A 17,540-nucleotide genomic window follows, 5' to 3' on the forward strand; every position below is an offset into this window, starting at 1 on the left:
TTACATGTATCATGATTTTCATCAACATTGTCTTTGTGCATATGAAAAAAAATGCCTGTTAAGACAATACTGCCAAATAAATATTCTTGATGCAGAAAGGACCTTGCAGTGTTCTACTCACTCATTTCATTTTAAACCATTGTAACTTTTTTTAAATTTTGAATTGAGAAATTGCAACGTGCTACACAATGCACAACAAATAGTAGCAAAACAGGTGGGTGTGGCTTCCTTGCCATTGCAATTTTAATAGAATATAGCAAACCACACAATGGTACTTGGTGACTTTCCAAATGTAAAACCAAACTTAGTGCTGGGCATATAATTCACTCACTCGTAGGACTGACTCACTCTGTAGTTTATTTATCATTCAACCACTGGGTTTCACTGTGTATCACAGTTACATTTCACATTGAATTCATTACTTTTTTTTATGTTGCCTAGAATAATTCATATATGGAATAATGGAGGACACCCGAAGTGGGATAGAAGCTGGATCTGGCTTGGATGTTTCAGATATAGCTCAGATAGCTGGACAGCTGGTTTGTGATGCAGTGCGACACCAACACAGGTTCAATTCCTGAACTGGCTGAAATTATTCATGAACACCCGCCTTCTCAACCTTGCCCCTCGCCTGAGGTGTGGTGACCCTCAAGTTAAATCACCACCAGTCAGCTCTCTCTCAAAGGGGAGAGCAGTCTCTGGGACTGTGGTGACATTTACATTTAGAGTGAGGAGCACGCAGGATTGAGTTACAGGCTGGAATCTAATCAAGGGTTTAAGACGGTTTACACATAGCTCATGGATACCTGAAAGTGAGTTACAGGCTGGAATCTAATTAAGGAGTTCAGATGGGTTTTAGGTAGAATAGCAGACACTTGAAAGTGAATTACAGGCTGGAATTTATTGAAGGAGTTTAGATGGTTTATAGATGAAATACTCAATACCTGCAAGTGAGGTATAGGGCGGAATCCAACTAAGATGTTGACATTGTTTAAACGTAAAATAATGGAATGATGAGTGAGTCACGAGCATGAATCTAAACAAGATGTTCATACAGTAACAAAAACTTTCAGTGCCTTTGACAACAAAAATATACTCGGGCATTTGACAGAATCAGACAAAAATGATTGTCTGACAAAAATAGACATTACGATAGAAGGAGATATTAGGATGGAATGAATAAATGCATGGGCAAAGCGTTAGGTTTTAAGGGAATTTAAAAGGAGGAGAGAAGGATATAGAGGAATCCACAGAGAAAATGCGTGAGTTTAGGACCTAGACAAGTGAAGGCACTGCCACCGAAAATGGGGTCAAAGTGACTTTGTAATATACAAGAATCCAGAGTTTGAACAGCACAAGGTTCGGGAGGGTTGTAAGCCCAGATAAAAATATAGAGATAAGGAGGTGCTAGGTAATGAAGGGATTTGAACTCGAGAATGAGAAGTCTGAGGCATTTGCGGATTGGGGGCAAATTTAGGTCTGCACGCACAGGGCTAATGTGGGGAGCAGAAATAGGGTGGCATGGTGGCATAGTGGTTAACACTGCTAACTCACAGCCCCAGAGCCACCTGTTCAATTCAGGCCTTGGATGACTGCTTCTGTGGAGTTTTCACGTTCTAACCCGTGTCTGCGTGGGTTTCCTCCGGGTGCTCCGATTTCCTCCCACAAGCCAAAGATGTGCAGGTTAGGTGGATTGGCCATGCTAAAATTGACCCCTATTTTCCAAACATGTACAGGTTAGGTGGGGTTATGTGGATAGTGCGTGGGAGTGGGCCGAGGTAAAGTGCTCTTTTGGAGGGTCGGTGCAGACCCGATGGGCAAATGACCTCCGTCTGCACTGTAGGGATTCTATGGTGCAGGATAGGGGTATCAGAGTTTTGGGTGATCTGACATTTTTGGAGGTCGACAGGTGAACGACTGACCGAGAAAGCATTAGTACAGTCACGTCTTGAGATAACACAGGCATGGAGGAGGATTTCAGTTGGCAGTCAATATTTACTGGTTAATGTAGCTGACAGGTTAGGTTCGCGCATGGAGAAGGAGTGGATAGTATATTGACACTAGGTAAACCAGTGTCATCTTTATAAATCAATTTTTGAACATGAATTCAAAGATTTCCTTTTCTGCACTGTGTACATTTATATAAGGTGAATAAGATGATAAGGTTGCACTTCAAAAGAACAATCAGCCAACCAGCTGCTTGATATTGAGAATCAATAATAAACTGTCCAAAACAGTCAGAGGAAACTGAGGAGGCAGACAAAAGTTGTTGCTGAAATTTCTTAAGATGAAGCAAAGTCTCGAGTGGGAGACAGAGAGCGAGAGAGAGTGTGAGGAAGATAAGGACAGAAAAGGTGTGGCATTAGGTAGCAGATGGGCAGAGGCTGCAGTGGAAATAGACAATTTGGGGAAAATGGGTCTTTGCGATGGAGAAAATGGCATTGGAAAGTCAACTCAGAGTCACCTAGGAACCAAGGCTATGAACGGTCTGGTTTAGCCTAAAACCATGTCCAAGAACAAGGGAGGAATAGCCTTCACTCTCCTTCATCCTTTAGCTGAAGGAAATTCTGGTTTGTCAATGAATTTAAAACAACAGTCTTACAGTATGGGGAGGTGGGACTGGCCGTTGTTGGTGTCCATGTGGAACCTATCCTCATGTATTCAGATTATTATCTTGAGCAGCATATAGATGAGGAAAGGAGGTGTTAAATCTGGGATATTGAATGCCTGGGAGAGAGTTGCAGGCTGGAGGTATTCAATTGTTTTACGTAATAGGTATATTTTTTCTAGTGTTCTTCAGCCATCACCAGTGTAAATCAGAAAATCACAAATAGTGCACCTTTGATTTTTCCATATGTATTTCCTTTGCTAGTATAGGTCCAAATGATTATTGCCATTGAGCAATGTCAATTGAGTCAATTACAGATTGGCATCTCATCAATCGGAATACATGGAGTTATTTTCAGCCTGTGATCTAACAAATATATTCAAATAGTTTCTATACAGAAGAATTATCTGGGGGTGAGCCACAGACTGTAATCTAATTGAATGTTTTTTTATTTGTTCATGGAACATGGGCATCGCAGGCTGTGCCAGGATTTATTGTCCATCACTAATTACCCTTGAGAGGGCAGTTAAGAGTTTCTGTGGATCTGGAGTCAAGTGCAGACCGGATAAGGATGGCAGATTTCCTTCCCTAAAGGACATTAGTAAACCAGATGGGTTTTTACGACAATCGACAACGGTTTCATGGTCACCATTAAACTTTCAATTCCAGATTTTTTTTATTTCACCAGTGGCGGGATTTGAACCTGGGTCCCCAGAGAATTTCCCTGGGTCTCTGGATTACTAGTCCAGTGACAATACCACTACGCCACTGCCTCCCTTTTGTGGTGAAGCCTACAAACTGTCACTAGAGTATCCAAAGGCAGACAGATGGGATTGACAGCAGCTGCAGGAGAGAAAGCAAGAAAGGGACAAAAAGATGTACAGGTTTGGGGTAATCCATATTAACTTGTTAACTCACATTAGTTAGGGCCTGCACATGAAGCATAACGATAAGCGTGAAGATACTGGCAGGCTGCCATTAGTTAGATTGTTAGTCAGTACTTTCAGGAGAAAAGGGGGAGTAAATAGGAAATGAAAGTTTACAGATATTTGAACTCAATGTGATAATCTATAGAAACCCTACAGAGCAGAAAGAGGCCCTTTGGCCCATCGAGTATGCACCAACACTCCGAAAGAACACTCTGCCTAGGCCCACTCCCCTAGTCCTATTGCTGTTAACCCTGTGCATTGATCATGGCCAATCCAGCTAACCTGCATGCCTTTGGACACGAAGGAGCAATTTATCATGGCCAATCCACCTTACCTGCACATCTTTGCACTGTGGGAGGAAACCGGAGCACCCGGAGGAAAACCACGCAGACACTTGGAGAATGTACAAACTCCACACTCACAGTCACCCAAGGCCAGAATCAAACCTGAGTCCCTGGTGATGTGTGGCAGCAGTGCTAATTAGTATGATAATGTTAGGACAATGAACAATACAGCACAGAATCAGGCCCTTCAGTCCTCCAAGCCTGCGCCGACCATGGTACCTGCCTAAACTAAAACCATATGCACTTACGGAGTTCGTATCCTTCCATTCTCACCTATTTCTATATTTGTTTAGATGCCCTTTAAATGCCGCTTTCATACCTGCTCCCACCACCTCCCCAGGCAGCGTGTTCCATTTATTTACCACCCTCTGTGTAAAAGACTTGCCTCGCACATATGTACTAAACTTTTCCCCATGCACTTTAAACCTATGTCCCTTAGTATTTTACTCTCTTACCCTCGGAAAGAGCATCTGACTATCCGCTCTGTCTATGCCACTCATAATCTTGTAGACCTCTATCAGGTCGCCTCTCAACCTCCGTCCTTCCAGTGAGAAAAGACCGAGTTTATATAACCGCTCCCCATAGCTAATGCCCTCCATACCAGGCAACATCCTGGCAAACCACTTCTGTACCCTCTCCAAAGCATCCACATCCTTATGGCCGTGTGGCGACCAGAATTGTACACAATGTTCCAAATGAGGCCTACCTCAGGTCCTGTACAGCTGCAACATGACTTACTGATTTTTATATTCAATGCCCCGACCGATGAAGGCCAGCATGCCGTATGCCTTGCTGACCACCTTATCCACATGCGTTGCCACTTTCAGTGATCGGTGGACATGCACGCCCAGATCTCTCTGCCTGTTAATACTCGCAAGCGTTCTACCATTTACTGTGTAAACTAGACTAGATTAGGCCCAGAGCTCTGGAATTCCCTCCTTAAACCCCTTCACTTTTCTCCCTTTTTGTTTTCTTTTTAAGACACTCCTTAGAATCATACCTGATACTATAAGTTGATTATTTTCCTATTCTATGTAGAAATTAAATACAATTTGTCCCACAGGACTATTTTTTAATCACAATGAAATGTTGCAATCATATTGCACCTTTATCCTGTTGATCTCTTCATCTCATATCCACATGTATCATTTTTGTAGGTTTCTCTCATTCAATCTCATTGCCATTGCCGGGTTATGTGCTGGAAGCGTTGGTGTTGGGCTGGGACCCACAATCTGTTGAATTGGACAGTGCTCCAACAACACAGCTGACACCTTGGAGAGCAACCTTCGCCCCATAATGCCCTATCACTGAGGATTGGCATACGTTAGGTCATCCTCTCGCATCTATGTGACATTGTTTGCCAGTCTTTCCAGCAGGTAAATATGAGAAGATGCTGGCCTAGTAAATCAATGCTTTTAAAAAGCACTTTGAGGCTGAGCCCCCATTGTAAATGTGAACTTTAAATCTGGATCCTGACTATGTCACTTCTTCGAAGCAGTAACATCGAGTCTGTTACCAACACTGTGTGTAATTTATATCGACTCGCCCACCAGCTGGTCTCTGTGAAGTAAAGCCTAACTGCGTATTTTAAGATGATGATGTTATAAAGGAAAGACTTGTTACCTATGAATGGTGAATCTGAATGTGCTTCGTGTGCATTTTCATAGCGTGGGGTAAACTCCGGTATTGCAAAAACGATCGGAATGCGATGTGGTCCCTGGCATTTACATAACTATTATCAAAACTTTATCAAAGCATTTTCCATCCAACCAGTGTGACTCGGGGTCAATTCCATCATTTTAGAAATGGCTAGTTCCATATTCGGTGCTCTGAATTCTTGGAGCAAATAGTTTTTTTTAAACGATAGCCTACACGAGTCGCCCCCACAACTGCATGAATAAAATATTTTAGTGTTTTTATTAATGAATGATTGAACACTTCCCTTTGTATGTGTGTGATCATGTTTCATGCTCATTTAAAATGTTTCAATCTCTGCAACGGCTTTGAACAGTGGGTGAGATTGTTGTACTCAAAGGCGTCCACCCACACCTCCCCGTTCGTTCTGTCTGGCTAGTTAAACCAGCGTACTACATTCACTGAACCCGCGATACCGTCACTAGTCATGAGGTACCAGACAGAAGATTATCTGTGTTCAACCTCAATCCCATCCCTGGCAGGATACGACTCACTGACGATAACATGAAACCAGGAGTATGAGTAAACATCTAACCTTCCAAAAATAAATTAAAGTACTCCAAAGGCTTAGGGAAAGTCGTTCTTTTTAATGTTAAAAGGAATCTTTAATCCGTTTTCGTCTGCTCCCACCTGGGACCGTTGTTACGGTCTACTTTTAAGTTTATAGTGTGTGAATGACGGAAGCTTTTGAGATTGGGAAAAATATTTCCATGTCTGCGAGTGTATTTTCTTTTGAGAGGGTTGGGGAGGGGGGGGGGGGTCATGCTCTGTTTATTAATAGGGAGTAGCCAGGTATTTTTGTGCAATTACGATACATTGCAAAGTTACTGAGTGACAACTTGAACTTTGTTACAAGACCGCAGGAGACATTGTGGCTTTAAATGGCACATTGCGTAAGCAGCGATTCCTCTGCATTTGGACTGAAGTCAATGGACTAGTAAATGAAGTCTGCCCGCGCGAGCGTGTGCGATCACTTTGCCTTCATGTGAATTAAATAATCTGTCTGAAGCTGCTCCAGACCCCACCGGGTCAGATCTGTTATTAACAATATTCCGTGTCGCTCCTCCACATATTATATATTTTTTAAAGCAGGAGAGGGATTCGCTGGATTATTTGATGTGATTTTGTTTTTCAATTACCTATACAGATTTCCAAATCCTGTTTTTTGTTTCAAAGTTCGGGATTCTGCTGGAAATGTTGCATCAGGTAATGTGTGCGCTGGCCAAGGTGGGGTTAGATTCAGTGGAAATTGCCTTCTGGATACAGGGCAAGAGACTCGATTACAGTAGGGGCTGGGTTGGAGGGGAGGGTGTCTTATTTCACCAACACCCAAAAGCCACATCACAGCAAACATGTGTGTGTGTTTTTCTTAAAGATTTTGTTTTAAATGAAAGGTTCCTAAACGCGCCCCGTTTGTGCGTTCAGTTTCTTTGTAGCCGGAACAATCTGTAAAAGGACGATGTGAAACTGCCTCCTCCACAGGGGGCAGACAACGGCGATGGCTAATCTGCCGTGGGGTGTGAAGGCAGGGGGGAGGGGGGTGCCTGGTGTGGTTAAAGGCAGCTTCACCATGTAAGGTGGTGGATTTGTCAGAAAATCGTCAGCTAATGGGACCGATGTTATCAGTTTTCCCAGCGGGAAGATGCGGGGCTGCAAACAACCCCTATAAGGTTTGTTGACAAAGTCACTCCGCGCCAGAAGAATGAGGAAAACAGCCGCAGCAGCTCAATGTGTGCAATACCTTTAAAAAAACAACAGTGGGGACAGTATTCGTGTGGAACAGAGCAGAGTGTTTCTTTTCCAAATCCCTGTTTACTTTAACCGACGGTCGCTTTTAGATTAGCGACCCAGAGAGCCCACAGGAATAAAGTATTGTCTTGGCTGTTGAAACTAAAGCCATCATTAGGGAGAAACCTCAAATATGTTTTTATTAGCCCTGGAACTAGTAAACATCCCTTGTTGAGTATTAAAGCACCTCTGCGGACTCCACCCAAGTCACGACGGGGTAATGTAAGGGTTAAATAAAATTCCTGCACGTTAATAATACATTACCAAGTAATAGTTTGGAGAGTACGTCGAAGATATGTGTAGAAGAGTCGAGCGGAAATTGATTTTTTTTAACGTGTTTTACAACTTGTTTTGCAAGGCGACACGCGGACCTTCTCTTCGAATTGGTTTGATAACTTGGTCTGCAGCTGCGATTTTGTTATTGTTTGTGCTGGTGTAGTGGCCGAGGTTTAAAAGGCCGGGATGTGTGTGTGTGTGTGCTGCGCCTTTTGCACATTGTCCACACTCAGCAAGTCTCTGCCCCAGCCTCTCGTAGTAAGGAGATCCTGGCGTAAACAAAGAAAGTGCGCGGCCTGCCAATCAAAGCCAACCCCTCCCCCCTTTGCTGATGGACGGGAGGCCTGGCCAATCCTGCAGGCGGAGGTGTCGGGCGGGGGAACCAATGGAGCAGGCGGAGACGGCGGGGAGGGCGGCGCCTCCGCTGGTTGACTGACGGTATTGGGCCAGGAGAGGGAGGAGGGCGGGCGCTTTGGAGTGTGCTGATGTCCAACCCCCACGAGGGCTGGTTAAATAGCATGGAGGAGGTGTTGCAGAGAAACATCGCATACGCGCGCCAGTGAAGCAGTCGCAATAGCATCCCTCTAAATATATTAATCCTGCCTCAGGGCTGTGCTTCGTGTTGCACTCGCTGTATCCGTTTGCAGAAGGAGCACCCCCCCTCTCTTCCTCCACTATCTCCCCCCCCCCCCTTTTTACTGGTGCGTCCATCCCCCCACTCCAGCTCTTGGCATTTGGACGGGACGTGCAATGTCCAGCGTGCGGCAGCTCTCTAGCGGCTGCCTGGAGAGGATGGCGGCCAGGCGCACCTACCCACTCCACGCCAGGACGGCCGTGTGCAGGAGTCTCTTCGGACCCATCGACCACGACGAGCTGCGGCGGGAGACCAAGAGCAGGCTGCGGGAGATCAGCGAGAGGGACCGCAGGAAGTGGAATTTCAACTTCGCCACGGACACCCCGCTGCAGGGAGGGGAGTACGAGTGGGAGGAAGGCGAGGACGTGCCCGCTTTCTACCGGGAGAGCGTCCAGAGGGGGAAGGTCCGGCTGCAGTGCCCGCCTCAAGAGCCCTCCAACTCGGACGCCGACAGCAGCGATTCCGCCGCCCTGGAGAGCAGAGAATCGCCCGACCTGGTGAACCGATTGTTAGGGCTGGTAAGCAGCGAGACGAACCAAGAGAACAGATCGGATAACTTGCACTCAGGAATTAAAGGAGCCAGAGGGTCTTGCCTGTGCAAAAGGGGCTCCACGGCTCGTATCACAGGTGAGGGGACAATCCCAGTAAATAACCTTTTTCTGTGTATGTTTTTATTTGGAATGAGCTGCGATTGTAATCTCTCCTGGTGGTTGTTATTGAAGGGTGAGTTGTTTTGGTGGCGTGTAGTAACACCCTCTCTCTCTGAGAAATGCTTGCACAGCAACTTTCTACCTTAAGGGGAAAAACAAGAGAACAGAGCTCACAATACGATCTAACAGACAATGTTAACAGAAAGTCCACAACTCTCCTTAACGTTTTGAGCCCCTATTTTAAAGGAGACGTTTAATTATTTGATTAAATTTGAATAATGGGGAAATAATTAAATGTCCTTTTTTAAAAATTGTATTTTTAAATATGTTTATGTAGCCATTATTTAATTTAACCGGGTTTTAATAATTGCAATGGGGAAGAGTTAAATTGCCCTTTTTTTAACAAAAAATTGTGATTTTTAAATATGTTTAACTAGACATTTAGTTGTTTAGCCGGCGTCGAATAATTGTAATGGAGGGGAAATAAATGTATTTTTTTCTAAACAAAATCCTATCGTGAACAGATTTTTTCGCCAAGCGAAAGAAGACGGTCGTTTCTAAAGGTTCCTGCGAGAACGGGCCCCTTTCTGGGATATCGGGGGAACAGACTCCAAGAAAGAGAATACGATAAGCAAAAGGAAACCTAGACGGACAAAATCCAAAGTGAGTAGGTTGAAGGGCTGCAAAGGGGGTCAAGTGGGAGAGGGGGGGGGGGGGGGGGGAAACCGGGCTGTGTTGGGAGCATGAGAAATGGCCCATAGTAGAAGCCCCCTGTGTAGTAAACAATCCGCTCGGGCTTTTACGTCAGCCTTTTTGGGGCGAGGTTTGAGCTGTCATTGTCCCGTGACTTAATATTTGGAGAAGTGCAGCAGGGCGAGCCCGCTCCTGCTCTCGGATCAGCGGACATATGTTTTATTTTTAAATCACTTCTCGGAGCAGTTCATTGTGTGGATTTCTTTTGGGGGGGGCAGTGAAATCTGTTTAGGAGGGGATTTGGGAGGGCAGTAGAATGGGTTTAGGAGGAGGGGGCAGTGGAATGGGTTTAGGACGGGCGGGGGACAGTGGGATGCGTTTGGAGGAGCAGGGGTCAGTGGAATGGATTTAGGATTAGGATGCAGTGGGCAATTGTATGGGTTTAGGAGGAGCCAGGGGGCAATTGTATGGGTTTGGGAGGAGAGTAGGAGTGGTATGGGTTTAGGATTAGGGTGCGGGGGGGCAGTGTTCTGGGTTTAGGAGGAGCAGTCGGCAGTGGAATGGGATTAGGGTGTGGGGGCAGTGGAATGGGTTTAGCAGCATGTTACCTCGTCTGGTGATGAGAGTTTTATAAAATGTTGTAAACCGAGTTGCAATGTGTGACACTCAGGATTTTACAAACTTTTTGTGGTGGGGAAGCTAAGCTGTTGTTCATATCTCCTGGGGACACAGTGACGTCAGTGGGTGGGGGTGGATGGATGCCGACGTCACGGGTGTGGGCAGATTGAGCTGACTCACCACTGACTGGTGTGGGGAAAGATCCGATTTTCGCAATGTCATTAACACATCCTATTGTCTGCCTCGGGATCCGGCCACTAATGATGTTCTTTCCCTTTTCTTTTCCTCCCTCTGCACATCAATTATAGATTTTTGCACTCTCCACTCTTTTTAAATTTGGTTACTGGAAGAAGTGGGCTGACAGCGACGATCACCAACCATCTTGACTACTCCTCCCAAGGCTGAGCAAAAAAGAAGACACGAAATCCAGAAGAGCGAATGATTGGCCGTCTTTCAACTTTATGGAATGAATGAATACACAGTACATGTAGCAAGTCAACCTCCAGTGGCGGAAGTGCCACTGCAGCAGTGTTAAGGAGCACAGCGTGCAATGTAAACCTATCCAGTTGCATTGTGACCAAAAAGTGTATATGATTCACAATGAGTATATTACGGGCAGAAAGTCAGTTCTAAATAGTGCTCTGCTGGTATCTCTCAGTACAACTCGAGATGTATATTTGTAAAATACAAAGGCTTATACTAACTTATATTTCCTATTTATGTTAAGAATGTTTTTTGATCAGTTGTGACACCCGATGAACTCCCTTTGTTGTGGGACAAAAGGGCGCTCTTGACTTGCTTTATTTACAAAATATGTAAATATGTTTTTTATTATTTTTTTAGTTGGTGTCTCGCGTTCAAATCCTGTTTGTAGCTTTAAAAAATGTTTAGGTTACTTGAAGGGGAGCAGAGGGTCCCATTGTGTTTTTTTTCTCTGAGCCGTTCACATGCCACTGCCACTTATGTGTGTGCGTTGGTAAAATTTGAAAAGACAAAGTGCTTTTCTTGTTTCCGCTGAATAAATGAATACCCTTTAAATGATACACAGTTCCGAGTCTCGTTTATCTTGTCCTGATCTTGTCCTGGTCTGTGACATGGTCAGGTTATGCACGGTGGTGTGTGGAATCGTCCAACCTCCCAAACTGATTTCCGCCTCTTTACCCATCGCCTCAAGGTGAATGCTGAGCTGTTTCGATGCTGTGTTACTGCGTAAGCTAGAATCTTTTAACAAATCGTTGTACCGTGTGAAGTACTTGGAGTCAAGCTATTCGGCAGACGAAGAAAATTATATTTGTCAGGATTTAAAGTTGAGGGTGTGAATTGTATTTTTTTGGTAATTCGACACATGATTATTTTACATATACACATAGAGGTAGTACAGAATGAGAATTCAATGGTCAAGCATTTGGAGTCGGAGCCGAGGCCCCAAATGCACTCTGCTGTATCTCCAGACACACAGATCAAATAATGGAATAACCTCCCCACAGCACCTGACTCACGGGTGTCGCCCGGCTGCTGGCCCGGCCTTCAGTGATTCACCAATCGCCCACTCAATCTGTGCTGACTTGTTTCAAACACCTGCTCCTCTTCGCTACGGGGCAAAAGCTGGCCGAATTCCCACCGCCTTCATTTAATTTCCTAACAATAAAACATTAAGAGGAGGGGGAGGGAGAGAGAACCTTACAGATTGATTGCTTGTGTGTAACTTTCAGCCGAATCAGGAAGGCAGCGTTTCCATTGTCCCTCGGTGGATTAGTTGAGAGACATGTGTCCTGGAGAGAATGCCCGGCAGTAAGTTATTCATTTTCATGTAATTCAGTAACTGACTACGAAGGACATGAACATTCGAATTATGTTCAATCTACTTTTGGAGTAAATTGAACGGAGGCAATATTATTCGGTCCTCCAGCTGACTTTTTTTCTGACTTGTATATGTTGGAGTAGGGGTTGCTTCCTGTTCCAGTTGCCATTAGTACAAAATAAAAAGTTGGTTTTAATCAGCCAATGTTCTACACAACACAATCCAATCACCTGGAAGCCATGATATGGTGTTGGGGGAATGGGTAACGGATGGGTCATACTGCTGTTTAAAATATCCTCACTTTTACACATCAGCTCGTTTTGTAGCGGGGACTGCAGTCCAGCCGGTCTCTCCGATTTCTGGTCTTCGTGTCAGCATGAGGCGGTGTGCAAGGCGAGGGAATGGTCAGAAGCACACAAAAGATTGGCTAATTTTGTCATCGAACTGCATTTGGTTTGGTGAGAAACACCGCATCTAGCGGCTGCGATTTGCCGAGTTTCGGGTTTCCCCGTGCGCGCCGTCACTGTGCGAGTATGTGAAACAGAAAGTGTAACATTGGAACAGTTGTTGCAGTTTCTCTAAATCGCGGTTCATGAGCGAAAACCACGTTCTCGTGTCAGTATTTCACTGTCAGAAAATACAAGGAGACCCCATGTAGAAGTCTTAACCACCGGTGAATGCACCCAAACACTGAGTTCAGTGGTATCAGAATGGGAAAACAAAAATAATTTTAATTCTGCGGAACTGAAATTAAAACAGAAAATATAGGAGAGTTGTCAATAGGTCGGATAGCATTAGAGTGGAAGTCCATACCCAGATAATGAACGGTCCGCCAATTTAATATTACTGACGTTGAATGACAGAATTATCGCTTGTCTCCTCATTGAAGGGTTCAGCGTGCATAATGCAGGGTGTTAGCAATATCATTTTTATCTCCCAAGGAGGAGGGGGTGGCGGGGAATGGGCTTTTGTATTTCAGCGACCATGTTAAACAATATTAACAATGGACTCAGGAAAGGCAGCTGTATGGAACCCGATTTATGGTCTTTCTCTCCTGCTAGAATGGAAGCAGGTGTCTTATGCACCATTGTGTAAGCAGCCTGCAACTAAAATAGCTTCATCGAAATCACAATTGACTCTGTCAAGACTATGCCCGGCCCAAAATATATGAATTCCATCTCGGATCAATATATGCATGTGTGTGTGTGCGTGTGCGCGATTATGTAATATGAACTGATGCACCCCCTTCACTTGCCGTGGCCCAGGTTGGAGATAGTTGCGCAGTTTTATTTTGTTGTCGCTATTTTTTTGCAGTAACAGTGCAGGAGTCCTGTTCTCATTACAAACACAAAGCACACTGGGCCCCTATTATTCACGAGGTTTGTAGCCATATGGTAAATCCGTGTAGACATAGTCGAGATCCATTTATTCGGGGCGATAATGTCTTGCATCAAGAACAATTGGAACTTTGTTTGGCTGCTTTATATAGACGCGAAAAAGAGGGGGGGATCTACTATGAGAGATATCCAGCTAATTATAAACCAAGCCCATATGTGCCCATAGTTTTAGAGTAATTGAATGAACTGGCCAAGTATGCAGGGTAAATAAGTCATGTGTGTAGATATACACAGCACAGAATAAAATACAAAGGTTTGATTTAAGTTATTTTAAAACATTAAATGAATAATTGAACAGGGACATACGTTGTATAAACTCCAATCAACACTCCAAATGGTACCGTTATCGCCCTTCTATTTATTTGAGTCTATCGAGTCAAAGCATATTGGGGGTAAATTTATTAGAATACCAATTCATTCTCGTCGTTACTTTCCAGACTTATATTTTTGACGGACTGAGCCACTGCCAAATGCTCGTCAGCCCATCTATCTGAAAAACTCGGGATTCCAATATGTCACACATAAAACCCCTCTAGCGCACATGTATGTTTGTGTGCTTAAATAACACATCAGTCTTAAATATCACCCAAAATAAATCCAGCAATCCCTGCCCCCAAAACACAGAATATGACTAATGGGTGTGAGGGAATCACCACGATATTTGATCTCTGGTTTTATTAATGGCCGATTTCAACAGATTGGTATAATTATGATAATACGCCACATGATGCAGCCTGCCCTTATAGACAGCTTTATAGACAATGTAGATAGATTTATAGACAATGAGTCAGTGGCTTCTGTCTTTTTTTAAGGGGGTGTAACCGAATCTTTCTACATAGCCAATGCCAGTGTGAACTCAGCGAGGGGATTGAGAAGACCGACAAGGACTGTATGCGTTGAGAAATGTAAAACAAAGTGCCCAGATATTTATCGGAGCACATGAGAGAATCTCTAGTTCTGATGGAATTCATCCAAACACGGAAAGGGATGAAATTCAATCTATGAAGGGTGACTCCCTCTGATGGTTTCAGTGTGTGGTTTTCAGATCCATACATGGTGCAATTTGACCACTCAAAATCAACATTACGCCAGACGCATTGAGCAACCCGAACAGTGCAATGTGACTGTGCATCCTGTATATATCACTAGCCATAGCTTCCGTTTGCTTATGACTCATTGACCCGGGCCGTGCCCACCCAGACAAACGCCCCTCTGTTCATTTTCGAGTTAAGGCGGAGGCAAAACCTTCGTTCTGGCATGTCGTTCGGCATCCCAGATGCTCAAAAAGAGACAAGTTCGTATTGCTCGTCAACCACCTCGTGAGAAATCGCACCCGTTCAGTAAAGTGGCGGGCTTTTCAGTCTTGACCAGCGTTTACTTACAATGGGCTACCATGTCTGACCCCATGTGATTTACAGACTGCAAAAAGTTGATATGTTTCTGTTCTACTTATTACCCACCAGGCATAAATATCACACTAAGCTGCTTCGTTCGTATAAAGACGAAATCTTTAAATAACTGTGTGGTCTGCGTAACCCAATCTGCTGCCATTGTATGAGTAAAGGTTTCAGCTCTTCCATAAGGCGATTATCGCCGCTGCTTTATAATACTTATTGCGGTTGTGGCTCTGAAATAAATCCTTAGCTGTAAAAGAAAATGTTGCTTCCTCCATGAACCATTCATACCGTTTTAAAAAATATATAAAAGAAATTGGAATCCGAAACTAAACCGATTCATTTGCTTTTCCCCAGGAAAAAATACGGTTTTCCTGAGCGTTTTCAATGAAATGTGAATTGTCACATTATTGGAAACCGTTATGTGAGACCAATGTTGTAAACCTATTGGGCCAACAAATACACACACACACACAAATAAGCGCCTTCGGGACAGAAAGAGGAGCAGAAAAACAGGGGGAAATCAACCGAATTTACCAATTTGTAGTTCTTTTTACAGGGAGATATATTACAGCTCATTTGGCGTGAACAGAAACCGGGTGTTCATTTTATTCAGACACTAGCGACCCTTCTTTCAGAAAACCTGTTAATCTCACCGAGAAACTGGACGGGTAACAAAGACGCATTTGCTGTAACTGCGAGAAATGCAAAACCTAAACTCCCACCTCCTCCAATAATATCCCCCATACCATCCCTCTCATAACATCCCAATACTATCCCCCTCATATCATCGTCCCATCCCACCCCCCAAAATATCCCTCCTTACCATCCCCTCATACATCGCCCCTTCATCCCATCCCCCTAATACCATTCCCCTCATACCTCTTTCCTCATACCATCGCCCCATTCCATCCCGCTTATAACACCCCAATACCACCCACCTCATATCATCCCCCATAACACCCCCTCATACTTCCCCATCATATCCCACCATACCACCCCCCTCATACCTCCCCTTCATCCCATCCCCCTGATACCATTCCCTTCATCATACCATCTCCCTAATACCATTCCCCTCACACCATCCCAATACCACCTCCCCTCATATCATCCCCCTCACATCCCTCATATCATCCCCCATACCATCACCCCTCACACCATTCTTCGTATCATCCCTCACACCATCCCCCCATATCATCCACCTCAATATAATCCCCCTCATACTACCAGGCCCCATACCAAACCCCCTACTTCCCTCCACGCACACCGCTCCAGTGTTCTGTAGATTATAGAGTCCGATCCCTGAGATAAGGTAACCCGCGCCCTTCCACTGAGAATACGGTAAACAACGCATTTATAATATTACAATATTAAGCCGTTAATTTGAACGTTGTTTCGTATCCATCCACAAACCCCCCCCTCCCCCCCCTCCTGCCCCCTGTCGCATTCCGGACCAAATGATCTGAGTCCACTCCACCTATTGCACGCAGCACTGCTGAGCACCATTGCAACACAGACGAGTAATGTCTGTCTTACCGATTATTTTTTAAATAACACCTTATGTAGCCAGTAAACATCAGAGTCAAATATTGCCTTTTGTGGTCGGACTAAAGGTGACCCCTGCATGAACCTAGAGGTATTTTTTTCTCTCCCTCATACCCATAACGCGCCGAATATTGGCGCTGACAAGGGTCGGGTGGTGGCGGGATCAGATTTAAACGAAAGCAATACAAAGCTGACTGATCAGATTTAGTACATTCAGTCTCTGGACGGTGAAACCTCGTCTCAATATAAATCCACACACACACATTCCTTGTCCCATCTGCAAAGCTACACAATTTAATTCCAGGGAGAGAAAGCTAAGACAATTAGCATTTTACAGGGCATCTGGCACTAGGGTTTGTTTCGAAGCAGACGACGTTTGGGGATGAATAACAAAAGGGAGCTTCATGGCGCGTTTAGGCTGAGGAGTAGGGTGAGTGTGCCACGCCATTGACCTGTAAATAAGCCATTGTCCCCGAATTAAAGCGCTACCGTCCCGGGGCTCGCAATCAGCCCGATCGGCCTCCATCTGAAGGAAAACACTAATGAGTGCCGTCTGCCTCCTCACATACACTGCCCATTATGTACCCAGGGTCCCGAGAACAACAAGGAGGAGCTGCGGGAGTCGCTGGAGGCGTGAGCAAGCTCCTCGGCGCACGAGTGTTCCAATCTTCCGAAGGATACCACCCCCCCTCCCCCCTCCCCAGCCCACTCGTTTCGCAGAAGACCAGTTCATCCGCCCCCCCCCCCCCACTCGTTTCCCAGACGACCAGTTCACCCCCCCACCCCACCTCACTCGTTTACCAGAGGACCAGTTCACCCTCCACCCCCACATCCCACTCGTTCCCCAGAGGACCAGTTCACTCTCCCCCAGCCCACTCTTTTCCTAGAGGACCAGTTCACTCTCCCCCAGACCACTCGTTTACCAGAGGCCAGTGCACGCCACCACCCCCCCCCACTCATTCCCCAGAGGGACGTTCACCCCCCCCTCCCCCCCCCCCCCCCCCGCAGCCCACTCGTTCCCCAGAGGAGCAGTTCACTCTCCCCCAGCCCACTCTTTTCCTAGAGGACCAGTTCACTCTCCCCCAGACCACTCGTTTACCAGAGGCCAGTGCACGCCACACCCCCCCCCACTCATTCCCCAGAGGACGTTCACCCCCCCCCCTCCCGC

The 17,540-nt window shown here is 45.2% G+C and overlaps 1 protein-coding gene across 1 annotated transcript; it reads left to right on the forward strand.

The window, feature by feature from the left end:
- Nucleotides 1–8,170: 8,170 nt before the first annotated feature.
- On the forward strand, nt 8,171–11,278 carry cdkn1cb (cyclin dependent kinase inhibitor 1Cb). Its single transcript, XM_072518895.1, has 3 exons — nt 8,171–8,901; nt 9,449–9,587; nt 10,544–11,278. The coding sequence occupies exons 1-2, from the start codon at nt 8,391–8,393 to the stop codon at nt 9,553–9,555; spliced, it is 618 nt and encodes a 205-aa protein (XP_072374996.1). The 5' UTR covers nt 8,171–8,390; the 3' UTR covers nt 9,556–9,587; nt 10,544–11,278.
- The last annotated feature ends 6,262 nt before the right edge of the window (nt 11,279–17,540 follow it).

The sequence above is a fragment of the Scyliorhinus torazame genome, chromosome 10 (genome assembly GCF_047496885.1).
Source record: "Scyliorhinus torazame isolate Kashiwa2021f chromosome 10, sScyTor2.1, whole genome shotgun sequence".
Taxonomy (NCBI): Eukaryota; Metazoa; Chordata; class Chondrichthyes; order Carcharhiniformes; family Scyliorhinidae; genus Scyliorhinus; species Scyliorhinus torazame.

Coding starts and splice junctions, on each gene's coding strand:
- cdkn1cb (XM_072518895.1), top strand. CDS start 8,391: ATGTCCAGCGTGCGGCAGCTCTCTAGCGGCTGCCTGGAGAGGATGGCG. Junction 8,902..9,448: donor CTCCACGGCTCGTATCACAG/GTGAGGGGACAA, acceptor TATCGTGAACAG/ATTTTTTCGCCAAGCGAAAG.